General features: G+C 37.0%; 2 protein-coding genes across 5 annotated transcripts in view; one reads left to right on the top strand and one right to left on the bottom strand.

The window, feature by feature from the left end:
- The window catches only part of c7orf57.L (chromosome 7 open reading frame 57 L homeolog), an 18,180-nt gene extending 5,152 nt beyond the window's left edge, over positions 1–13,028 (bottom strand). The window contains exons 1-4 of one of the 3 annotated variants that reach the window (XM_018266757.2): positions 12,972–13,028; positions 9,588–9,653; positions 6,985–7,179; positions 2,954–3,062 (exon numbers count right to left, since the gene is read on the bottom strand). In XM_018266757.2, coding sequence (XP_018122246.1) covers positions 2,954–3,062; positions 6,985–7,179; positions 9,588–9,642 — 359 coding nt within the window. In that variant the 5' untranslated portion in view covers positions 9,643–9,653; positions 12,972–13,028. The other 2 variants (XM_018266758.2, XM_018266756.2) reach the window with 2 other exon arrangements.
- hus1.L (HUS1 checkpoint clamp component L homeolog) lies at positions 12,243–26,933 on the top strand. 2 transcript variants are annotated; one of them, NM_001089095.1, is given in 8 exon segments: positions 12,243–12,402; positions 15,615–15,742; positions 16,995–17,171; positions 21,358–21,465; positions 23,176–23,250; positions 25,357–25,456; positions 25,804–25,929; positions 26,709–26,933. In NM_001089095.1, coding segments are annotated over 8 exon segments (849 nt in total). In that variant the 5' UTR covers positions 12,243–12,350; the 3' UTR covers positions 26,792–26,933.

Raw genomic sequence — 26,933 nt, 5'->3', positions numbered from 1 at the left:
TTACCTGACTATTTTTTTTGTTGATAAGATGATGGGGAGGGGTGGAAGGGAGGGGGATGATATCACTCCAACTTGCAGTACAGCAGTAAAGAGTGATTAAATTTGATCAAAGTACATGGCTGAATGCACCTTGGAAACAACCAACATGTCTAGCCCCATATCAAATTTCAAAATTAAATATAAACAAATCTGTCTCATCTTTTAAAAAGGGTTTGTCGGATTATGGCTACCGCCACCTCCGACCAAAAGCTTGCTCCCAGGTTCTCAGCAGTGGCTGTGTACAGAAAGAATAGTGTGCTAAACTAACACTGGAAAGGACACCAGACAGACTTGCAATTGTGTTTAATGTGTGTCAGTATTGCATTAAAAAGTGCCACTATTTCGATATTGATGATCAGCCACGACTGCATCAGCCAAAAATGATGCTGGAATCATGGGATGTTGAGGGTAAAAAAACATGGCCATAACTGACTACTGCAAATAATGCTGTTATTAGGTTAAATCCAAAAACTGGATTTGGTGCATACATACAGTTTAAAATTTTAGTACTGTATTCTCTAACAAACTCAATGCAGATTGTTGAATTACTTGCAGTTACAAGATTAGTGGGGTAGCACTGAAAGATACAGTTTGTAGTGCAGTATTTATTTTTAGTCCCTCAGAAAGCTTTATTAGGAACTCCATGCTGAATGAGTATAAACAACAAATGGAACATATGAGCTTCATTTCAAATTTTTCACCTTCTTCCCTATCCCTATGTTTCATTCTCAGGTGTCTCCCTCTCCCTCAGTAACTCAATAATCTGTTGTTTTTTAAAGGGCTTTCATGTAGCCTAGAGCTAGACATTAGGTAATGATTTAATGATCACCTTAGATAATGTTTTATTTGAAAGAAAGGCAGATGTAATCATTGGTAAGTTTATAATGACAGGATTTAATAAAAAAGAAGTTAAAAGGGAGAAATGTATATGTATTTTCAACCCAAATGAACTTTGTAACTAATGGTCTGAAAAGAAAAATACACAGGGACAGACATTGAAAAATACAGCCTGGGAAATACTTAAGTATTCCCAGGAACACACACTTGGTGACATGTAATTGCGTGCAAATTTTCCCTTCGGAAGTCTCCGCTACACATTGCACAACCACGCCAGACGTCATTTCGTGACAAATGCGCATATTCATCAAAATGCATGATTACGTCTTGGCAAAAGAATTTTAGCATACTTTCAGCGATGATTTATATTGGCGTGAAAATTTCATAACAGATTTTCTCTAGAGTTACATATGTATGTATTTATTAGTAATGTTGGCGAAATTGCTGGAAGTGGCCACTTTTAATTAAAAATGTCCAGGGAAGCAAAATGAAAGATCCTAGACATGAGCCCACCCTAAAGCAAATGTGGCACGAGCTTCAATGTTAACAAAAGTATAAATAAGATATTTTTAACAGTTACAACTTGTAAACATAATCCTACTTTAAATATGAAAAAAATGCCAGTGTTTTGACTTTTGCTTATGGCTTTTTGGGAATACAGGATATGATTTCACTGACAAAACTAATGTTGAGGATGTAGCTTTATTGTATTAATTCGCCAGTCAGAACCCGGCAAAATAGATTTTGGCGAAAAGGGTAATGAATTAAAATGTTCACACTTATCAGATTTATGATGTTTGTCTGAGTGAAAATTTGCCTGGCGAAACACAGCGGAAGTTCGCCAGCGACAAGGTAATTCGAGAAGTGTGTTGCTCGTCATTTAGTAAATAGGCGATGTTCTGTAGCTGCAAATTATTTTGTTAGCGAGAAAAACACAATTCTCTAGTATGGGGCAGATTTATCAAGGGTCGAAGTGAATTCGAGGGAATTTTCGAAGTAAAAAAATTCGAAATTCGAAGTAATTTTTTTGATACTTCGACCATCGAAAATAGGATACTACGACTTCGAATTTGAATTCGATTCGAAGTAAAATAGTTTGAATATTCGACCATTCGATAATCGAAGTACTGTCTCTTTAAAAAAACTTCGACTTCAATACTTCACCAAATTAAACCTGCCGAAGTGCTACGTTAGCCTATGGGGACCTTCTACAGCATTTTTCTACGTTCTTGGAAGACGAAGTAAAATCGTTCGATTGTGCAATAAAATCATTCGAATCGTTCGATCCGAAGGATTTAATCGTTCGATTGAATGATTTTACTTCAACCACAGAATACCCAAATTAGATGAAAACATTTCGAATTCGATATTCGATAGCCTATGGGGACCTTCTACAGCATTTTTCTAAGTTTTTTGAAGTCGAAGTAAAATCATTCGATCATACGATAAAATCGTTTCGATTGAACGATTTTACTTCAACCGCAAAATACCCAAATTAGATGAAAAAAGTTCGAATTCGATATTCAAAGTATTTCAATTCGATGGTCGAATTTCGAAGTATTTTTTACTTCGAAATTCGACCCTTGATAAATCTGCCCCTAAATGTGCCCACTGTGTTTAGCACATAGCAAATACTTTACTGACATGTTCCATTTATAAAAGCAGATCAATTTGCAAATTCATTAGCATGTGTTCAGGAGATTTCAGTAGTACAACACTGTTCTGTCCTATGGGTGAGTTTAGCTACAGCCCCTCTGAAATGTCAATCCCTGAAAAGTACTGCACTAAAAAAAGGCACTGCAAGTTCATGGGGAGGTAGTAGTATTAAAAATATATTTTTGGCATTGGACCAAAGCACTCCAATAAGGAAAAGAATAAGCAACGAATATTGCATGTTGATATTAGTAATGTGCGGGTTGCCACTTCCAACCTGACCTAGTGAGTCACCAATATTTATAGACCCACGCCCAAATCCGCCTATAGAGCATATGTATGTGGATGTCAGCTCAAACCTGCCTGACCCACAGGTTTCTAGACGACCCACACATCACTAGTCGATATAGCAAGTAAAACTTACTCTCTCTGTTCAGCTGGTGAATTTTCAGTCATATGTGTATACCATTCTGGAAGGGCGTGGCATACTGAAGATGACTTCTTTGTTGTATTTTCAATTTGTTTCAACAAGTCTGAAAAACAAATTACAGAACAAATATTACTTACATATCTGGATATTATAGTATAATAAAATGTCATTAAAAGTAATATATATAGCATTAAAAGTGTTTAACACTTATTTTGCACCAAGTCTAGAAACCCATAGCATAAAATAAGGTGTTGCTTTGTATGTATGCATATTATTTATATAGCGCTACTTACGTATGCAACACTGTACAGCAGAACAATAAATTAATTGAACAAATAGGAGGTAATTTCAATCATAAATACAAAGTATAATTGCATTAAAGATTAAGAGATAAGTGCCAAAGAGACAAGAGGAATGAGGTAACTGCCCCGAACCTTAAAATATAAGTAAGCGATCCTGTCAAACAGATTAGTTGTTATCAGTTACTAGGTTTAGTTCAATAACATTTACTACATTCCTCCCAGAGTATTGTTGTTTTAATTGTTTCTTTTTTTGTTCTCCTGTTCTCCAGCATGGTATTGAAACTGTGTGGGATGTTGCCATATTTCAGGAAAATCATGGTAAATATGTGATTTTGACTTTTCCTCATAAAGTGAGGTTCACATGACAGCGAAAAATACACCAAGATTTTTAGTGTGGTTTTTAAAAATCCCCAAAAATTTAAATCTCGCAACCTAAAACCTATCTAGTGCATTTTCAAGTATGTTAATAATAGACTTTTTTTCTGTTTGCAATCATTTCCAACAACCCAATCAAGATTTGTCATACCCTGTCAACATGACTATAAAATGCAGCAAAAGTAATTATTGCATTTTGTCTGGATTAGGATATAATCCTATCTATTTGAAACCAGGATATGAAGGACAGACTGGACAATGAACAAGAGAGGAAATGAACAGAAAGATATTAATCAGTAGAAACAAAATCAGTAAAACATTTGCCTGGGAGATTGTAAAATAGGCACACATAAAATACAATACATCATCATTTTAAGGCTTTTGACAAATGTTTTTGCCGAGACCCATATCAAGACCAAAACTATTAAGACAAATATGATCTATTTTCCAGAATCCAAAATGCTCTGAAATTCAACACTTCCATTGCCACAGTGTGTATTTAAAGAAACAAATCTTCAGTGTAGAATGATTTGCATGTTCTCTGTATAATAAGACAGTACTTGATGGTAACTAAGCTAAATTATATTCATGTTGATTGCATAACAATCCTATTTGCTTTTTTAAGAGTTACTTTTTAAATTATCTTAAAGAACGATATTCAACATTACAAAAAGCCCTTTCCACAGAAAACCCCAGAATTTTCCAGATAATGGATTTTTCTGTAATTTGAATCTTCATACTAGTCTACTAGAAAATCATTTAAATATTTAATAAACCCATCAGGCTGGCTTTGCTTCCAATATGGATTAATTAAAACTTAGTTTGGATCAAGTACAAGGTACTGTAAGATTATTACAGAGAAAAGGGATTTTTTTTTTTTAAATTAGGATTATTTAGATGAAATAGTGTCTATGGGAGACAGCAATGCCGTAATTTGGAGCTTCTGGATAACTGGTTTCCAGATAACGGATCCCATACCTGTATTACTGGTGAATTACAGAATAGAAACACAAGCAGTTTTAAAACAAAGTAAAATAAAATGAACAACTGAATATTGCTTCAACATACATACATTGTAGTATTAAACCTTAAAAATGCCCTTTAAAGGGGTTGTTCACCTTTAAGTTAATTTTTAGTATGACATAGACACTGATATTCTGAGACAATTTGCAATTGGTTTTAAAGTTTTTTTTTTTTGTTCAGCAGCAATTGTAACAATCTGACTGCAATTGACTTGTTTACCTTAACAACTAGGCAGTAGCTTGAATGAGAAATTTAAATATGTGTAAGAGGCCTAAAATTAAATGAAGACCAATTGCAAAGTTGCTAGGAATAGGGCATTCTATAACATACGAAACGTTAACTTAGAGGTGAACCACCAATTTAAGAATTTGAAATGTTATATACAATGTTCACAAGCTAGGCAGATCAGTCAGCAATACATTTTTTTTTTTTTTAAAGGGATCTCAATAACTCGTTTCTGATAAAGAAATACTGTTTATGAATTCTGGCTCAGTATCCAATTCTCTGCATAAAATCAAATCTCAATAAATCTCTTTGGTGACTTAGAAATGAGTTTAATACTCTGAGGGAAAGATTATATATATTACAAAACAATGCATAACCAAAAACAATGCATTTCCTTAATCTTCTTTAGTATGACTTGCTTACCATGCAGAACAAAGGCAACTTCCTGTTTCTTACTTATTAAATATTATTCATGCTTATAAAGGTATCTAATATCCAGAATCCTGTTATGCAGAAAGCCATTGCAATTTCCAATAATGTCCTTTTTAAACTTCTTCATTTTTCACTGATTTGCTTTTTTTTAGTTATGATAACTAAAGCAATATAAATGTATTTTGTATGATGGAAAGTGCTCATTGTGCTATCCCTAATAGCTATATTTGTTACCCTCTACTCCTGCACCTGATATTTCCTCCTCTCATAAAATTAGCAGGCACCATTTTGTATTGTGCCTACATCATTTCCCAAGGGAGCTCCATTCTTTCGTGCATATGCTCAATACTTTTTGGCACAGAAAGAAAGTTATATTGAGGCAGGTAAGGAGATACTAATCCGTTTACCTACGCAAGCAGGTGTGAAAGAAGGGCCGGAACTCAAGTTGCATCGGCCATGGGTAAGGAAACCTTGTAGCGATATGGAAAGATTACAAACTTGCATTGATTCTAAGAGCTGCACACTGCCACTTGCATGCTCCAATCAAATTGCCATTCATGATAATGTAAACATGAGTTCTACCTTTCCTTCTTTACATGTAATAAAACTCTTAATCAATAAAAGATCTAATAGGATTGTTTAACACCAATATGGAATTATGCAGCTTAGTTAGGATCAAGTACAAGGTACTGTTTTATTATTACGTCCCCCTTTCTAAGAAAAAGATGTTACTTCACCCCCTTCCCGAGCCTGTAATATACAATCATGCACATCTTTGCAAGAGAATTTACATATACCTGTCTGTTCCATCAGTTTGATACGTAAACGTTAAATGCATCTTTAATAAACATAAAGTCTTTAATAATAAATTTTGTTTGAAAAGCTAAAAGCTTAAAAAAAAAACCAATCGAGTTCTTAGGAATACATACAGTTAAAAATTCACAAATTTCCCATGTCAGTTAGATATAAAAATGTAATGTATGTATTGTATAATGTAATATATGAAGTCTGCCAGCTGTTTAGAAAACTCAGTACAGGTATGGGATCCGTTATCCGGAAACCCGTTATATAGAAAGCTCTGAATTACTGAATGCCCGTCTCCTATAGATTTCATTATAATGAAATAATCAAATTTTTCAAAATTATTTCCTTTTTCTCTGTAATAATAAATTAGTACCTGGTACTTAATCCAAACTATTGGAAGCAAAACCAGCCTTTTTGGTTTGTTTCATTTTTACATGATTTTCTAGTAGACTTAAGATAGGAATATCCAAATTACAGAAAGAGACATTATCTGGAATACCCCAGGCCCTAAGCAATCTGCATAACAGGTCCCATACCTGTACTGCTCAATACTGTACACCAACCTACTGGCTTTGAAATATATGAGTCTTTATGGATAAACACTACATATATGAAGTGGTCATCCCCATCTCTTTTAGCCAGAACCATTGTCCGGCTTTTTTTGGAAATTGTCTGGCTCTGCCCTGCCTCAAATCCTTGACAATAGAAGACTTTTTACAGAAGCCATTAGGTCTACAGCATGTGTTTCTGTAAATTCAACATGTGCTGTAATTGCAGAACAGAATAGTAATATCAGCTTCTGTCATCTTAGAAATGTACTCATCTTTCTTTAAATCAGTGTAACATGTTTTGTTCTGTTTTTACCTGGTCGACCTCCTTGTTTGGCCAGTTTGACATAATCCGAGTCAGTCTCCTTAATCCACTTTTTGCGACTCTGATTAAAAGACTCATTATGAGGTTCTGCAAGATCACTCAAACCTGGAACTTGAGATGTGGGAGGAAGGGGAGCAGCTCTGGCTGACTTATCTGCTTGGTTCATTGGCGCGTGGTAAAACCATTCTGCAAGTAGAAAGCATACAAATGGAAATGTTATATCAATTACAGCAAAATGACATATAGTTTATAGAATTTTACTTTATGTATTCTTTATGGTTAATCTTAAAATAAGAATACAAGAGTATGAAAGGTGCAGAGATTACAACTGTCATACTTGCATTTTTATTTACTGGATATACTGTACATCAGCGAAAGTTTTATTTTCTGAGTATACATCAATGAAAGATTCATTCTACATATTAGGCACAGTCCAGGGGAGAATAAATATTTGCTGAGTCAACAATTATGTAAACATATTTTGCAAGATTTGGCATTTGGGGTTCACAGTGACACAAGCATCATTTGTTTTTCCTATCATCAGAGACAATTGTCCATTATAGTTTTTCTGTCTAACACATGCAGGTCAAGTTTACTACCGCCCACCAACAATTTCATAATTCTAATCTGTCAAATTAAACAAGAAAGGTTTATGTGGGTTCAACTTTGTTAAGCAGTAATAGTTCCACGCTAATTGGTTTCCATCTCATTATAAAAGATACAGGCAACTAAACAAAGTGCCTCTCAGGAATTGCCTGTTTTGTTTGTCAGAAAACACAGAATGGCAATAGGACTTGCTTGCTCTATAAATAAAATATACCTTATGTACTGTACATTAAATATGTTATTAAAAATGACTGCCAGATTACAATGTCAATTTCAGAGTAGTGAGAAAAAAATCATTATAGAAATGTTTTTGCATGGAAAAGCAGTATCCATTTTTTCTATTGAATACAGGAATTATTTTCCCTGTAAACAGAAGCAGAAAGGTAATTTTAAAACCAATCTACCATTAGATTTTATCAGCCTTCTTCAGACAGAAATCTGTAACTGGTCACTGCAAATTACTTCACAAGGGCAACTATGTCCAGTGTTAGTAAAAGAGATCTGAGCTCATTTAGAAGATCAACAGACTCAAGTGCTACAGCCGAAGAGCACAAAGCATTTGGTTACATTTCAGGGCAGGCTGTGACTTGGTTACAAAGATGCATTGTACTTTATGCAGTAAACACAGGGGGCCGGAGTTTCTTATCTTGGGAATCTGAAGGAAGTGCAAGCTAGAGGGAGTCAAGCAGAAGTCCATATACAGCCCCCCAGCACGGCTAAGAATACATCCCATGGAGCAAGGCACTTTTTTTGCCCCATGCCTCATAAATTAGGCCCCTGTAGTTTATACAGAAAGTGTAGCTCTGATTTTAAAGGCACTGTAAAGGATGTGGGCTTTGTGAACTTGGTTTCTACAATTCTGAAGTGTTATGTGTAGTCTGTGGGGCAGCATTCCGGAATTTCCATGAGTCAATACTCATATCATAGCCTATTTTATTAAAAAAACAATACTGCATAATTATATTTACAAAAAATTGGCAATGCAGTGTTGCAGTACAAACGATGGAACAGATTTAAATGAGGCCCTGTAAAAACCCTTTTTAAATTATACCCAAATTGTTTATTTCCAGTTATTCCCAACATCCATATCTGGGCGAAATTCACAAGTGTCAATCTTATATTGCTTTGCCAGCTTTTGGGATACTGGCATAGCAATCATTTCACATACTGCACTTCCCTTCCACTTGTCATATTCCCCTTCCCTCCTCACTGCCTGTAATGTCACGTAGCCTGTGCTGGAGAGCATGTACAGTATAAGTCCCTCTTTCTGGCACATACTTGAGGAAGATGACAAGCTGGGCTTATTGACAACTTCCACAAAATAGCACCTGTTTGCTAACTGTGATTCCAAAAGTATGAACGAAACAACGTTTGGTTTAATTGTAAATTGCAATAAAGCTTATTCTGCTTGGTTAACATGTTTGGATTTAGAGTGTCAAACCCCATTGTTGGAAACAGGCATAATTCTATAAATAGGGAAGAAGATTGTTTCAATGCATATGGCTGACATTCTATACCATTTAGTGCATGGGGAAAGAGTCTGTGTGTGTGTGTGCTTGCCACATTCTTCAATAAGGTGTGCTTACCACACAAACAATTCTTAAGACTGCTTAGGAAGTCTTAAGAATTTCTTTAGAAAACCTGTGGTAAACTAACTGCTGGTTTCTTCCAGCTGATGGGATAGCCACAACCTGCCAGCTGATGGGATAGCCACAACCTGCCAGCTGATGGGATAGCCACAACCTGCCAGCTGATGGGATAGCCACAACCTGCCAGCTGATGGGATAGCCACAACCTGCCAGCTGATGGGATAGCCACAACCTGCCAGCTGATGGGATAGCCACAACCTGCCAGCTGATGGGATAGCCACAACCTGCCAGCTGATGGGATAGCCACAACCTGCCAGATATTGTGGACATTTTTTTTTTTGATAATCTTCTAATGTAGTAACTAAGTGCACAGTGGAAGTTTAAAAAAATGCAACTTACCGCAAGTAGCATATCGGGTTGGAGGACCAGAAGTTTCTTTTAACAATTCTTTCATACTGGATTTTGCTTGGAAATGTAAAAAAATAGATGAATGTTAATTTAATGACTGTCCAACACAGAAGAACAGTTTAAGAACACAAAAAACTGTAGCTATTTTTAAGACGATAATATAAACCTTTACTTTTCACACATATAGTTATCCCTAAATCCCTAACTTTCTGTGTGGTTCTATATTAAATACTTAAAGGAAAACTATACCCCCAAAATGAATACTTAAGCAACAGATAGTTTATATCAAATTGAATGACATATTAAAGAATCTTACCAAACTGGAATATATATTTACATAAATATTGCCCTTTTACATCTCTTGCCTTGAACCACCATTTCGTGACTCTATCTGTGCTGCCTCAGAGATCACCTGACCAGAAATACTACAACACTAACTGTAACAGGAAGAAGTGAGGAAGCAAAAGGCAGAACTCTGTCTGTTAATTGGCTCATGTGACCTTACATGTGGTTTGTATGTGTGCACAGTGAATTGTACGATCTCAGGGGGCGGCCCTTATTTTTTAAAATGGCAATTTTCTATTTATGATTACCCAATGGCACATACTACTAAAAAATTATATTATTATGATAATGGTTCATTTACATGAAGCAGGGTTTTACATATGAGCTGTTTTACTCAGTATCTTTTAATAGAGACCTACATTGTTTGGGGGGTATAGTTTTCCTTTAAGTACATCCATTACCACCTCAAGGTATTGGTTTTTGCTTACCTCCTATTTTTAAGCAAAGAAATTTACATGACAAGATCTATACCACATAAAACGATGCTGACACTCACAGAATTAGATTTAACAAATGCGGGACAAGTGTTGGTAATTTCCTGTTTTAAGGGCATTTTCCCAGCAGTAAAAATTTTTCGCATGTATTAATGTTTTCCTGACATCCTGCAATTTTGTAAAACATTTTTATCTTTTATCAAAGCACTTACAAATTTCCCAGACTCGTTTTGAGTAGCTGAATTCCATTGTTTTTATATATTTTTTTGGGGGGTTTTTTGCCACTCAAACAAAAAATTATAGTTATTCTTCCACACAAAATTGTTATTTGTAATGTAATACCTTATCCCATATATACCCTACAAAAGCTTTTGTACCATACTGTAAATGCTAACTGGCATGATAACTTGGCAAAACAGGATCTCTTTTTAAATAATGGCAGTGCATTAGCAATGCATTTCTTTGGGTAGAGGTGTAGGATCCATTATCGCGAAACTCATTATCCAGAAAGCTCTGACATCATGGGAAGGCTCCATTTTCAGCAAATAATTTACATTGTAAAAATGATTTTCTTTTTCTCTATAATATTAAACAGTGCCTTGTTGGAAGCAAAACAATTCTATTGGGTTGATTTGTTTTTTATGGAGATCCAAATTATGGAAGGCTCCTTTATCCAGAACACACCCCAGGTCCCCAGCGTTCTGGTACTAAAAAGGTCAAAAGATCTGACTTCCTAAGTCAACCAGTCACCAACACCACCTAAAACTTACTGAACTGGGTTAATGGAAAGGAAGACTTAATTAAAGGGGATATTTACTAGGGATGCAACAAATCAACAAATCCAGGTTTCGGCCATAATTTGGCCATTTTCAGCAAGATTCAGCCGAATCCTTCTACCAGGCCGAACTGAATATGAATCATAATTTGCATATGCAAATTAGGGGTGGGGAGGGAAATCGCATGACTTTTTGTAAGAAAACAAGTAAAAAAAACATTTCCCACCCCTAATTTGCATATGCAAATTCGGATTTGGATTCAGTTCGGTATTCGGCCGAATCGTTCCCGAAGGATTTGGGGGTTCGAGGCCAGTTAGGAAATCATGTTCACTCTCAGCATTGTGTAATTTAAAGTATAAGAGCGTAATTACTTTAAGTTGCTTCCCATGCAGGCCCTATACAAGTGAGAAGATATTGGGGGTTCTATTGCCTATAAAAGTACACATATTTCTTTTCCATTGCCCTGGCAATAATTATGCCCCTGCTGTTGTACTGCTTTGATGGCTGCCCTGATCTCAGGGCTTTATTGTATTAAATCCACTGCCCATAGTATTAAATCCATCATACTACGACAGAGAGACTATTTTCACTACATCTAAATGATACCGAGTAGCAGAGTAGCTATCCTTCAGGAATACTAATTGAATGCATGTAAATGTACGATTAAAAAACGACTATAGTTATATTAAGTAGCAACTACACACCTTGCGCTTTTTTCAAACGGCAGCAGTAAGCAACTCTCTCGCTAGCTCCAAACAAAGCACCAAGTGAAAATCTGAAGCAAGTCACAGAAACAACTACCAGGTCGCCATAGCAACCGAACGCTCCAATGACGCGCAGGGCCGCAGACTCCTCACCCAGCTTTATATAACAGCGGCAACCTTTAACCCGGGTGCATTACAATATCCATTTGTATTTAATGGCAAATATATATATATATATATAACAAACACTGGTGAAGACTGTAGTACAGTAAAGCATTATTATGTCCAACGGCGATAAAATCACGTCAGTGGGCAGAGTTAGAGCAAAGGGGTGGGGCTAAATGACGTATTGGGCGGGCTGGGAGCGCAAACTTCCTGCTGTGGGAAACTGTGCGAATGTGGTAGTGCATCGCAGCGTGTACTTCCTACTGAGACTTTAATGACGATGTATTCGTAGATCTCTTTATAGAACTCAGTAGAACATCGGTGTTCGTCATGAGGTTCCGCTCTAAGATAGTGGACGTCAGCTGCCTGAACCACTTTACTCGTGCGTATTCCTATTTCATTGTAGCGCACTTACAGCTTTGGATGTGTATGCAGCCGTGAAACACGTTTAGTTGCAAAGACAGTTGCAAAAAAGTGAATGTCTTTTCTATAAAGTGTTTTTTTGGGTCATGCCTCTAGGACCAGTGTCTGACACTGACTTTGTCAGGAAGATAGAATACCGGTATACAGCCCCCTGTCTTCACACTTTGTTTTGACTGCTTTGTTAGCCAGGGTTTATTATATAGGGGAATTTTAATTGTTATTGATTTATCTACCCCGAAAGGACGAGAGTAGCTTAAATAATTAAAGTTGTAGTTTCCGCTTCCTTAAAGGAGAAGGAAACTAAGTCTGTTTGCACTTGAGGGGGCACCCCCAAGTGGTTTTATTTACTTACCTGAAACCTCGAGTCGGTGCTCCTATCGGCAGAAAACTGCACCGGCCTGGGGTTTTTCCAGCAAACACCACAGAGTAGAGTCCTGCGCAGATCCATTTTTTGGGAACCGGCAATCCGTAACCCGGACCCGCATTCTTACCTGCTTAGAACCGCTACCCGACCCCACCCGCAAGTACCTTATCTGCAACCCGCTGACCATCAAGAATCAGGAAGTGCTGTCATTGTAAACCGGAAGTGACATCATCAGAAGTAGACGTGATCAGAAAAAAAGGAGTAAAACAGGAAGTGCTGTTGTAAACCGGAAGTGATGTCATCAGAAGTAGCCGTGACCAGAAAAAAGGAGTAAATATCGTTATTGTGAAGACCCGCGTCCCAACCTGCAGACCCGCGTCTTTACACGCACCCAGAACTTCTACCCTCAACCCGCAAGGTAACCGCAGGCTTTTGCGGGTAACCCACAGGTACCTGACCCGCTGCAGGACTCTACCACAGAGATATCTTCTTCCTGCTCCTTCTTTCTTCAAATTTCCCTGGGCAAACGCATGCGCAGTAGAACGAAATAGCCAAATTTTTTGTTAAAGTTCGGCTTTTTCGTTCTACTGCACTTGCGCAAACTGCTGAAGAAAGAAAAAGCAGGAAGAAGATCTCTCTGTGGTGCTCACTGGTATAACCTGGGGCCAGTGCAGTTTTCTGCCGATAGGAGCACCAGCCCGGAGTTTCAGGTGAGTCAATACCATCACTTGGTGGTGCCTAACATTTGGCACCCCCAAATGCAAACAGACTTTCCTTCTCCTTTAACTGTATATATGTGCTGAGTGGTCTTAGGACCTTCAGCCCTACATCTGTGACTTACTATAAATGATGGGAGAGGGATGGGGTTAGTGATGGGCGAATCTAACCTGTTTCACTTCGACAAAATGCATGGAAGTCTACAGTGGTGTGAAAAACTATTTGCCCCCTTCCTGATTTCTTATTCTTTTGCATGTTTGTCACACAAAATGTTTCTGATCATCAAACACATTTAACTATTAGTCAAAGATAACACAAGTAAACACAAAATGCAGTTTTTAAATGAGGGTTTTTATTATTTATGGAGAAAAGAAATCCAAACCTGTGTGAAAAAGTAATTGCCCCCTGAACCTAATAACTGGTTGGGCCACCCTTAGCAGCAATAACTGCAATCAAGCGTTTGCGATAGCTTGCAACGAGTCTTTTACAGCGCTCTGGAGGAATTTTGGCCCACTCATCTTTGCAGAATTGTTGTAATTCAGCTTTATTTGAGGGTTTTCTAGCATGAACCGCCTTTTTAAGGTCATGCCACAACATCTCAATAGGATTCAGGTCAGGACTTTGACTAGGCCACTCCAAAGTCTTCATTTTGTTTTTCTTCAGCCATTCAGAGGTGGATTTGCTGGTGTGTTTTGGGTCATTGTCCTGCTGCAGCACCCAAGATCGCTTCAGCTTGAGTTGACGAACAGATGGCCGGACATTCTCCTTCAGGATTTTTTGGTAGACAGTAGAATTCATGGTTCCATCTATCACAGCAAGTCTTCCAGGTCCTGAAGCAGCAAAACAACCCCAGACCATCACACTACCACCACCATATTTTACTGTTGGTATGATGTTCTTTTTCTGAAATGCTGTGTTACTTTTACGCCAGATGTAACGGGACGCGCACCTTCCAAAAAGTTCAACTTTTGTCTCGTCGGTCCACAAGGTATTTTCCCAAAAGTCTTGGCAATCATTGAGATGTTTTTTTAGCAAAATTGAGACGAGCCTTAATGTTCTTTTTGCTTAAAAGTGGTTTGCGCCTTGGAAATCCGCCATGCAGGCCGTTTTTGCCCAGTCTCTTTCTTATGGTGGAGTCGTGAACACTGACCTTAATTGAGGCAAGTGAGGCCTGCAGTTCTCTAGATGTTGTCCTGGGGTCTTTTGTGGCCTCTCGGATGAGTTGTCTCTGCGCTCTTGGGGTAATTTTGGTCGGCCGGCCACTCCTGGGAAGGTTCACCACTGTTCCATGTTTTTGCCATTTGTGGATAATGGCTCTCACTGTGGTTCGCTGGAGTCCCAAAGCTTTAGAAATGGCTTTATAACCTTTGAAATTGAACTCAGGTGTGATAAACCACAGTTAAGTTATTTTTTAACAAGGGGGGCAATCACTTTTTCACACAGGCCCATGTAGATTTGGAGTTTTTTTTCTCACTTAATAACGTAAACCTTCATTTAAAAACTGAATTTTGTGTTCAATTATGTTATCTTTGACTAATAGTTAACGGTTTTTGATGAGCAGAAGCATTTAAGTGTGACAAACATGCAAAAGAATAAGAAATCAGGAAGGGGGCAAATAGTTTTTCACACCACTGTATAGGCGACAACTTCGCTCATCACTAATAAGGGGGCTGCTTTGTTCTGTGCAGAATGTTACCAGAGGGGATCAGCTGTGAGGGGATCATTACATAGAGTTTAGGAAAGCAGCTGAAAGGTTTTTAAATATTGGTACCTTTCAGGTCCTGTCATACACCATTGTTGGATTAGACCTCAACCCAAAATCCTATTGGTGTTGAATGCACTCAGAGCGAATACTTTACATGTTAATAATCTATAAATTTAGAGCGGCAACATATTCTGCAGAGATTTAAAATAAGGGGGTTGTTTATAAAAAAAAGATAAGAGTTTTGGTCAAAAAAATTTTCAGGTTAAAAAAAAACTAGACTAGATTTATTGTACCCCTACCGTATAACTTCACTTCATTATACGGTATTTGTGTTTCAGTGTTGTTTTTTGAATTTTTCTCTTTTTCCTTAAATTCTTTTCTGCAGGTGTCATAAACACAATAACCAAGCTGACAAAGACATGTACACTCAGGCTTACCAGTAGCAATCTCTACTTTATCCTAACTGACAAGGTAGCCAATGGAGGAGTCAGTATGTGGTGTGAGCTTAGCCAGGTAATCCACTTTGGTAATACATGTAATTATCAAAAACCTATGATGTCTGGTCAAAAAAAGGCCCTCTTAGGCTGCGGGCACACAGACTGTAGGCTCTGCTGCTTGCTGGCTGAGAGAATCGGACTCGCTCCGTGCCCCATCTCCATTACTCTGCACTGAAAAGTGAAACTTTCGCTTGCATGCAGTCACTCACAGAGGAGTGGAGATCAGCCAAAGTACGTGAAAGCCATGATTTTCACGCTGATCTTTCCCGTGTGTGCCTGCATACAAACAGAAGCTGCAGAGAGAGGGGTATGGAGCGGATCCACTTCTCTCAGTGTGCAGAAAATAAGTAGAGATCATATTCTTTGTGTGCCCCTGGCCTAGAACCAATTTTTTTAAATATGTTTGGCTTTGTAGAATGAAGTATTCTCATTCCTGCATTCAAACTTCAGCTTTTTACGCTGCTTACATAATATGCATGTATCAATCAAGCCTGGGTTTATCCATTTAGGGCTTTATGTTGGCTGCCAAGCTTATATGACCCTCCGTTTCTTTTAGCTTTTCTACAGCACAGTTCATGCAAAGGTACCACTTTATTTTTATTCAGCAACCAGTTCTTCCTCATTCTCTATAAAAGGAATACCCTTTTAGTCGCCCATGGAGATCTCAATCGTTCTGAAAATTCATGACATTAGGTGGATGGCTGATGGCCAATAAATAAAAATGCTCTATATGTTTTTCCAGGAGAAAGATTGCCAGCTCACAGTTTACCTTTTAAAATAACTGTTAAAAAAACTATTTGTTAGTACCGCACTTTGGCCAAATTATGCAAGCTCACCTGCCACATAAAGGCCCCTCATTATACGTGAGTCTTAGACTTCATATTAGCATTCTAAGTCTGAAGTGCATTTAAAATCATGTCCCTCAGCTTACAATGTGACTTAGTAGTAAGACTGTTGCATTTACTCAGGAGCTCTAGTGAAAAAGCAGGGAGTTTTTAAGCCCAAGGTAAATAATATTAACATGTAAGTAGTTACACAGCTTAAATTTCTGGTCCTTTCACAGATGACCCTCCAAATATCTAGTGTATAATATATTCAATGTTAATACATACACTAATATGAAAGAGTATTTGCCTTTCTGAATTTCACCTATTGCCGCATATTTGTCACACTGAATGGTTTCTAGTACATTATGTAACTAAATGTAATATTAGACAAGGAAAGCTTGAGCTTTTTGTTAACTTAAACTTAACATGTTTAAATTTCAGGGCAATTTCTTTGATGAGTATCAGATGGAAGGAGTTTGTGTAGAGCAGAATGAAATTTTCTTGGAGCTTATACCTGAAAATCTTTCCAGAGCATTAAAAACCGCTCAGAATTCCAAATCTGTGAAAATAAAACTGACAAACAAGCATTGTCCATGTCTGACAGTGGCTCTTGAGTTGGTAAGAAAATTTTAATTGTATATTGGCAGCATTGCATTTTGTCTGGGAAGACACATGTTTGTAAGTAAAATGTCCTTCAAGCTGATCCCCCCCCCCCTCTGTAAAATGTAAGGCTACTCCTTCACCTCTCACTCACTAATACACCTGCTTGGATACATACCTTATTTAAATTGTATCTGTGCGTCTGTCATTATGACTGGCGTGACATCAGAGGGGTCTTTTACTAAGAGTGTTGTAGGTTACAAAAAAACCAGATGCAAAACCTCTTGTTTTGCACACTGCCCCATTATCAGCTCTTCTAAATGCAGCAATTTTGTACCTCTTAGTTGAGTCCTGGATCATCATACCTGCTAGGACATAATGACAATAAAAGATTGTCATTGTTGTCTCACACTGGTACATTCAGGCATGCAGGTATAAATGAGGATAAAATAAGAAGCAGATACTGAAGGCATTTTATAAAGAACGGTAATTCCCCACCCCTTTCTTTCAAATAATAAGTAAATGAAGAGCTGCTTTAAGAATGTGCATGTGGAGAGTGAAGAAGATAAAGAAAGGCTGAAATTGTAGGCAGCAGGGAGCAAGTCCTAAAGCAGTTCTATGTAGATATAGCATTGTCAATCTTTGTGGTTCTAGAAACAATGTGTTGTAATCTGTAAATTAAGTGTGTGTTAGCACACACCTTAATTGGTATTAAAAACTCATGAAAGCAGTACTATCTTGAATTATGTCCAGCAGGCAGCTTGGTCAGGAGGCAGAGAGCCTTTTCCATTCAGCTATACGGTAAATCTGGCCATAGACACAAAGAATACGTTTCGTACGATTTTGTGACTGTGTGTCAATTGTCTTGACATTTCTCGTATCATTGCGATCGGTCACTTAGTTGATTGGACAGGTTAGAAGATTACTATCGGCTAACAATAATATGTCTGCATGTATTGCCTATCTGAGATTATCAATGGGTGACTGTCGCTAGTATTTGATGGACATAATTTTGTATGATTGTGGTCTGTCAATTCATGGCCACAACATTGTCTGATTTCTTCTTATTACTACTTTATTTAATCTGAATGTTTAATTGTAGGTCGGGAGAGTGCAACGAACGATTTCACCCCCTCCTAATTACTTATTTATCAGTTTTTGAGAACATTTCTTTTTACAAAGAGCTCACAACTCAGTTTCTTTCCCTACCCTTGTTTTCATCCTGTTATTTTTCTGATCTCATTCAGTTGGTTGCCTTCTGTTACATAGCAATACATAGCTTCTTTCTTTGGGGTTCTGAAAAACGTATATTTTCTGAGCCCTGAGGTAAGAGGGCGCAACTACGTTTTCCTAGAGCAATACAGCAAAAGCAGGTGCAGAGGTTGGCAGTAATGTATATGTGCTTTAACCAAGCCAGCCCCTGATATGAAACACATGTTTAGTACTCTCTGTTTTAGGTTTAGGAGCTGTTAACAGGTAGAATGTAGGCATATAGATAGTTTTGCAACAGCTACCTTTCAAAACAATAAATAAATATATATATATATATATATATATATATATATATATATATATATATATATATATATATACAGTGTGTGTGTATATATATATATATATATATATATATATATATATATATATTTAAAAGAAATAATGTAAAGAGATGCAGCGATAGGAAGTGGCTTAAAATGTTTAAGGAGAAAATAAAAGATTAAAATCATGGTGATATGATTCAAGGGACATGGTAGGTCACTGAGATTATTTGAACAAGTTAAACTTAGAAAAGGGGGAAAGGTAGTGGATCACAAAAGAGAGACAATGGTAAAGAAACAAGCCAACCTTTTGATGCATTCACTGTTTCAAGTGATTTATTATTTCTAGGTAACTTTTATAGTTCAGAAACTTACTCCCACTCAACCAACTAAAAATAACAGAAGTGTTTTCATGAGGCTCATTAAAGCAGAGAAACTTTTATAATTATAAGTTATGTATACAATTCTTTCAGATAATGGAATATTGTACTTTAACTATAGTTATTTTGTTAAGCAGCATGATCTGGCGTAGGCCATTGTATTTGCAAGTATCAGCATTTAAAAGTACAGCAGTTCAGTTACACATTGACTCATTTGTGAATAAACTATGCCCATACTGCTTTCCCCAGTTTAGGTAAACCTTCAAAATAAGTGAATGTAAAATTGATGAGTGCTATTTTAAGCACTTCATTCATTATTTATTAATTAATTTTTTTATTCCAAGATATTAAAGGATAAATGTACTATTAAAGGAAAACTATACCCCCCCAAACAATGTAGGTCTCTATTAAAAGATACTGAGTAAAACAGCTCATGTGCAAAACCCTGCTTCATGTAAATGAACCATTATCATAATAATATACTTTTTTAGTAGTATGTGCCATTGGGTAATCATAAATAGAAAATTGCCATTTTAAAAAATAAGGGCCGCCCCCTGAGATCGCAAGATTCACTGTGCACACATACAAACCACATGTAAGGTCACATGAGCCAATTAGAGAGTTCTGCCTTTTGCTTCCTCACTTCTTCCTGTTACAGTTAGTGTTGTAGTATTTCTGGTCAGGTGATCTCTGAGGCAGCACAGATAGAGTCACGAAATGGTGGTTCAAGGCAAGAGATGTAAAAGGGCAATATTTATGTAAATATATATTCCAGTTTGGTAAGATTCTTTAATATGTCATTCAATTTGATATAAACTATCTGTTGCTTAAGTGTTCATTTTGGGGCTATAGTTTTCCTTTAATATGAATTAATTTTGTTCCAACAGCGCCACCTGCTGGTTAGTTTCTGACCAGTCTGATCACAAGTAGTCAAGGAAGTTGTCAGGAGAGTGAAAGAGGCTGCTCTGATGTTCGTCTGCTAAGGAAAACAATTAGAAACATCTCCCAAGTCTTTCCTAAGCAGAAGAACATAAAAACAGCCTCTTTCTTTCTCCTGACAACTTACAATCTATAGCCTCTGGAGCCCCCAAATCCAGTGCTGCGGAAAGCAAAGCAGTTACCAGCCACACAGTCTGCTCTGATGAGTGAGAGACATTCAGAAACGAGTTAACACTGAACCTACCTTATTACAAGATAGATTCTCTTCAGAAAACAGAATCTCTTAAAGGAACAGTAACACCAAAAAATGTAAGTGTTTTAAAGTAATGAAAATATCATGTACTGTAGCCCTGCACTGGTAAAACTGATCTGTTTGCTTCAGAAACACTACAATAGTTCATATAAACAAACTGCTGTGGCAATGGTGGAAATTGAAAAACGGCTATATGTCACAGGTTAACTAATGGATAACAGCTAACACCATTAGACAGAGCTTATTTGCTATCCGCTGGGTAACCTAAGCCTTTTCTCCTTTGAATGGCTGCCCCCATTGCTACACAGCAGCTTATTTATATAAAATATAGTAGTGTTTCTTAAGCAAACATAACAGTTTTACCAGTGCAGGGCAACACTGCATTATATTTTCATTACTTTTAAAACACTTACATTTTTTGGTGTTACTGTTCCTTTAAGAGATTCTGTTAGATTTCTGAAGAGAATCTATCTTGCAATAAGGTAGGTGCACTTTAAAACACTTATTTTTTGACGTTACTGTTCCTTTAACTTAGAAGGACAACTTTTCATAAAAATACACTTTGACTTTTGATTAGTGAAAAGGCAACAAGAACATATCATACAGAGCAACTCTGTAAAGTGCTGTAGAATATGCTAGGTCTGTAATAACTGATTAAAATACTTGCTACACAGCAGCTTGTTTATATGAACTATAGTAGTGTTTCTGAAGCAAACAGATCAGTTTTACCAGTGCAGGGCAACAGTACATGATATTTTCATTACTCTAAAAAATAATTTTTTTTGGTGTTACTGTTCCTTTAATATGAAGTACCTGGTTTAGACTATGGCAACATCCTAAGACTGTAATTAACTTTTCTTTAGAATAAGCATCGTCAATATAATATTGGTGGTTGGTTGCTTTACATGAGCGTAAACAGAAAAACAATATTCCATTTCTAGGAAATGATTGTGCAAGCATATAAACAGATTAACGGATTCCTGTGTTATGAAAATGCTATATTGCTTTTTGAATGCCTTTTTAATGGAATTTTGGCATTTTATTGATTTCTGCATACTATCAAAAAGTAATTTGTGCACTACTTTTCTCTATAACAGCCTTCTTTATCAAGCAGCAGTCGTATTGTTACACATGACATCCCTGTAAGTGTTATTCCAAGAAGACTCTGGAATGATTTTAAAGAACCAAGTGTCCCCGAGTTTGATGTATGTATTTCACATATGTATGAGATGTTAAAAAATGTTGGTTTTTTGTGCACAAGAGATGCATGTTATCTGTCTGTCACTACCATTTATGTGCTGTATGAAACTTGGTTAAAAGTAAAATTGTATCAAAACACAGTTGCAATACACTGCAAACAAAAAGTTGAGGCGTTATAAGGAACCTGTAAATAGGCAAAATGTTTTCAACCCTCAAGTTAATGCCCTTTTTATGCAAGACTTTACTTTACGTGCTTTACTAGCTACTGACTGACACTGACCTTGATTTACACAGATTCCACAAAAATCCCCTCAAGGAAGGAGGCCCCCAACACACTATTTTGTAAATTCTGTACAACACTGCTTTTATCAACATTGAACCTCGTTGGCCAATATGCTGCCGAGTTGTCCAATTAAGTCACGTCTCTCTGCAAAACAGAAAACATCCTGTGTGGAACCCATAATTCTGCACAATTTAGTATCACCAGGAAAAATAAAGACTCCACTTGCAATGCAATGCCTGCCAAAGGACCAAAAGCAAACACCTAGTGACAGACAGACATTATCATTAAAGGGCAAGGAAAGCTGTCTTCTACTTCATGCACCATTTAAATAGTCTCATTCCCCTCTCCCAGATCGCTAACTTTGTTTTTGAAAATACCTTATTGTAAATGCAGTAATTCCATGGTGTAGGTTTCCCTTTCAGGAACCAATTCTGTCCTCCATCTTAACCCGAATCGCCTCACCAAGCGTATCCTTTCTGTTCATCTGTGTATGTAAATACAAACTTTCCCCACCTGTATCATGCACTCAAAGGGATGAAAGAGTACTCACAAAACATTATGATGTGTGCATGCACCGAAACAAAAGAATACCTATTGCGCATGCATAGCAGACTTGGTCTTGAGATCAGAGTGATGATTTTTGGGTAAAGTTACTGCTATACTTTGTGGTTTTCCAAAATAATTGGATCTTTTGAAAGGAACCAGTGACTAATTAATTTTCCTGCACTCCTTATTGTGTTTAGTCTTTTCTCTCCCTTTAAGCCATCTTGATCCACATTGGCAGCCTTTCTGCTGCAGTTCTCCTGCAGTTTTTTCATGCTTTTTACCCTGGGATTTTGATCATTATATTTACCTTTTAGTGATTTTATATTGTATTAAGGTGGCCATACACAGGCAGATTAAAGCTGCTGATATAGGTCCTTATCTGCCCATGTGTGGGGGCTCCCGACGGGTCCAACTGATCGATATCAGGCCAGAAATCGGCCAGATATCGATCGGTCAAGTTTGATTTTTTTTTTGTACGATCCAGGACCGCATCGGCTAGTTGATGCGGTCCTGTGACCCGTCGGAGCCCATTCGTAGTATCGTAATCCGATCATTCGGCCCCAGGGCCGAACATTTGGATTCATCCGATAACGCCCAGCAGTTAGTGGGCATATCGGGTCAAGAACCGCTCATTTGTCGAGCTTTCCAAACGAGCGGAATTATAGTGTATGGCCACCTTTACTTGTATTGTGCCTATAAAATTCATGCTACGTAAGTGGAGAATACTATGTATGTTGGGCACCGGATTCTTAAAATGATCCCTGGCATTTGTATTTGTGATACTCTAACCTTTGTTCTTGATGTTAATAAACCATACTTTTTCTTTGTCCAAATTAACTCCAGCTATGCATTTGCGTCATTATATATATATTTTTTTTTTCTTTAGGTAAGCATTTATTTGCCTGCATTAAAAACAATGAAAAATGTTGTTGAAAGAATGAAGAACTTAAGCAATTTTATAGTAAGTTGTATGTATATATTTTTTCGTGTTTTAGTTTAGAAGGGTTTTGTGTTTTCTACCTTAAAAATCTGAGTTTTATGGTTTAAATGAAAAATGTAGAATGAATGCAGTGTTTTCTGTACCAAAATATTGTACATTTACTTAGAGCTTTTTCTGAACATTGTAAAGTTTCATATCAGCAAACATATTTCCTCAAAATAAGGCCTAGCGTGTAGGGATTGACCCGTTTCGCCAAAAATTTGCCGCTGTGAAATGTCGCAGACGCCCATTAAAGTCTATGGGCGTCAAAAAAATGTTGTCGCACGGCGATATTGTTTTGAAGCGTGTCTTTTTTTTTATTTTTTTGACGCACGCCTCCATACAAGTCTATGGGCGTAATTTTTTTTAGCGAAACGAGGCGAAAAAATTTGCCCATCCCTACTAGCGTGTCTAAGAAGACATCTCATTCATAAAATTTATTTCACTCCTGTGTTTGAGAAGCATTGTTAAACCATTTTGCTCCAATGCTTTAATTGACATAAAGGAATAATAATAATCATACTACATGTTAATAATTTAACTGTTATGCACTCAGTGGTTCTTAACTATTTCTTAACTCTTGCATGTTGGCATGCAAGTTGCTACTCAAGGATAGTTAAATTCTTCCTATTCATAGAGCACTGATTGCAGGATACAATACACAGAATTACATTATGGAGCTAGAGATAATTAAAATTCAATGCCAAACATACAGGTATTGTGCTGTATTTTCCTAGCCTTTCATTGGCATGTTCTGTTGTTCTGATTGTCTGAACAATTGATCCCACAGGAGGTAAAAAGAGGCCTCACCTTATCATCTGTTGATGTACCAACAACAAATGCCTGTGCACATGATTTCTCCAAAGACAACTTAAATAATGCCCTTAGTGACTTTCAGTCATTTTTGCAGTTCTGTTAAATATGTAGATAGATATTGTTCCCAGCAAGCAATATGGAGGTCCTCTGTGTTTAAATGCAGATAATAAGTGTAAATAAAATAAATCAATGGAACAGCATCGTATTCACAGGGCTCAATCTCCCAACTTTACACATATGACTCTTCCTGTAACTGCACACTGCCAGGGAGGACTCGCACTCGAAGGCACCCCTCATGGGCCCTGGCCGGCTCAATCCAGATCAGCCTCTCCTCTTAAGCCCTGGCTGGTGGGTTTCCCTCTGGGAACACTATGCCCTCTAACTCCTAGTTGGGGCCACAGCTGCCTATGCTAGTTACCTAGCTATCTTACACTTCCTAGAGCTTACTATTATACCATTAGACCTCACACTACCTAAACTCAGTAATTCTTTCAAGAGATGACTCTTCTACTGCAGAACCTGCTGCTTATCTTGCTTCCCATGATGCATCTCTAAAAGTCACTTACTGAAAGCCTCCCTTAAATAACTTACTAATCTCCACCCACTAGGGACTTTCTGTCACAACTGTTATCCTCTAGCACCCCCTAGTGACCAAACTAAATATATGTATTAACCATTACTTAAAGGGCACCTGTTGGGTAAAAATGTTATTCCCAACCAAAGGTGCGGGCTAATAGAGCAGCCATTTCCTTTTCCTATTACTCGCATGTGCTTAATGAAAAGCTCATTATGCGCCTGACGTCACATGCGCGTTATGTGCATGCGAGTGACTGGACATGGCTGCTCGCACCCGAAGCTCCCTCCCGGTACTGGTAGCCTAGCGCAGGTGGGGGGCATTTTTAAAAGAAAAAAAAAACACCGTTATCCCCAACCGGAATGTGGGCTCTATTAGCCTGCACCTTTGGTTGTGGATAACATTTTTTTCCCAACAGGTGCCCTTAAAACATTTACATTAGACATTAACATTTTACCCTATTACACAATTAATTATAATTTCCAGCAGTATGCATGTTAAAGGGGTCCTTTAACTTAAAAAATTTTTTCATGTCTGTATATTTGAATGTTTTTTTTTTTAGAATTATATTTTGCTTCATTATTAAAAAAAAAAAAAAAAAAAATAGATTTGGGTTTAGCACCTTATCATCATTTCCTCTATAAACTATGAACATTTTGTCTTCTGTTGAACTTTGTCTTTTTATTTCTCATCCAAAGGTGATTGAAGCCAATAGAAATGGAGAAATGAACCTGAAGATAGAAACAGACTTGGTTTCTGTTTCAACTCATTTCAAAGATCTGGGAAATCCTCCTTGGGGTATGGTTTTAAGATTACCAGAACTATGTTGTATGGTTATTCTCACTTTATATCTTACACTCCATTAATTAGGTTGAAACAAGGCATCTGTCCATCAAGTTTAGCCCTTGTATATATCTGTCAACAGTAAGCCAAAATTCTTTGGGCTCTGGATAAGGGATAATTCCATAATGTGGAGCATGATGCCTTTAAAGAAAAAATCTGCAGGACTGTTTTGCCAAATGGTACTTAGTTGGCATTCCTCTATTTTTGAGTTTTCTAGACAACATGTTCTGGATATTGGATCCCTTCCCTATATGTTCTCTAGCACATTGGAGTTGCTTTTCTTATTTAATTTTCCCCTTAAGTTTCAGATGATGCCTCCCAAAATAGTACCCAGGAAAAAGATACAATGGCAGAGGCAAGAATAGACATTCGAAAACTGTTGCAGTTCCTTGCAGGACAGCAGGTCAATCCTACAAAAGCTATATGCAGTAAGTTTGTTTTTGTCATTGTTTATGGTCTGTTCTATCATTATGCCTGTGTGGTGGTATAACCACTTTGTATTGATACTAATGATTTCATTTGTTAAAAAAAAAAAAACCACCAGTAGCTGTACAGCTATGAAAACAGGAAATGGTTTAGAGTGTAGTGAAAACACTACTGATATGGTGTCTTCTTTTAGTGACGTTATTGTATAATGGCCTACCACCTCAGTTGCTACACTCCAATGAGAAATTACACTTTATTGCATTTCTCTGAGAGCAAATTTTGAAAATAGACAATGCCCATCTCTGAAAAATAACTCCATAATTAGACGTGCCTTGAAATTTTAAGACTTTTTTGGAATTGCCGGTTTAAAATATACCTGTCGGTCTAGGCACCCCGAGATTAGGAGATCCTGCAGTCAGAGCATACCAGTCTAAAGGGGCTGTTCACCTTTAAATTCATTTTAGTATGATGTAGAAAGTGGTATTTTAAGACAAATTGCAATTCGTTTTCATTTTGTATTATTCATGGTTATGAAACTACTGGTCTAATCCTATTAGCACTTACAATCATTAAGGTAAATATCTCATGAGGAACTGAGTGTTTAATTTGCACTCACATTGGGCATTTACCCATAAGTTTTATTTTAATTTATTGAACGTTTTATCCTGTTTGTTGTATTGTTTGATAATATTTATAACCAATAGTCCACTTTTCCTGCCTGATGAGAATTCTGCAGTGCCACTTTTATGATAGTTTAAAGTTAGTTTAACTTTTCTTACAGATATTGTTCATAAACGGATGGTTCACTTTATTTTATTACATGAAGATGTCTCCCTGCAGTACTTCATCCCAGCTCTTGCTTGAGAAACCAGTGTCCATGTTGTACAGTATTTTTTTTTATCATATTGTATCATCATATATTGTATCATCATTATTTCATGTATTGTATCATCATTATTGCAGTCCCAATTATAAACGACTGCGTTAAATAAACAACATAATAATA

This window comes from Xenopus laevis, chromosome 6L (genome assembly GCF_017654675.1).
Source record: "Xenopus laevis strain J_2021 chromosome 6L, Xenopus_laevis_v10.1, whole genome shotgun sequence".
In the NCBI taxonomy this organism is placed as follows: domain Eukaryota; kingdom Metazoa; phylum Chordata; class Amphibia; order Anura; family Pipidae; genus Xenopus; species Xenopus laevis.
The sequence above is the reverse complement of the archived record's forward strand: the minus strand, read 5'-3'. Positions and strand labels throughout refer to the sequence as shown.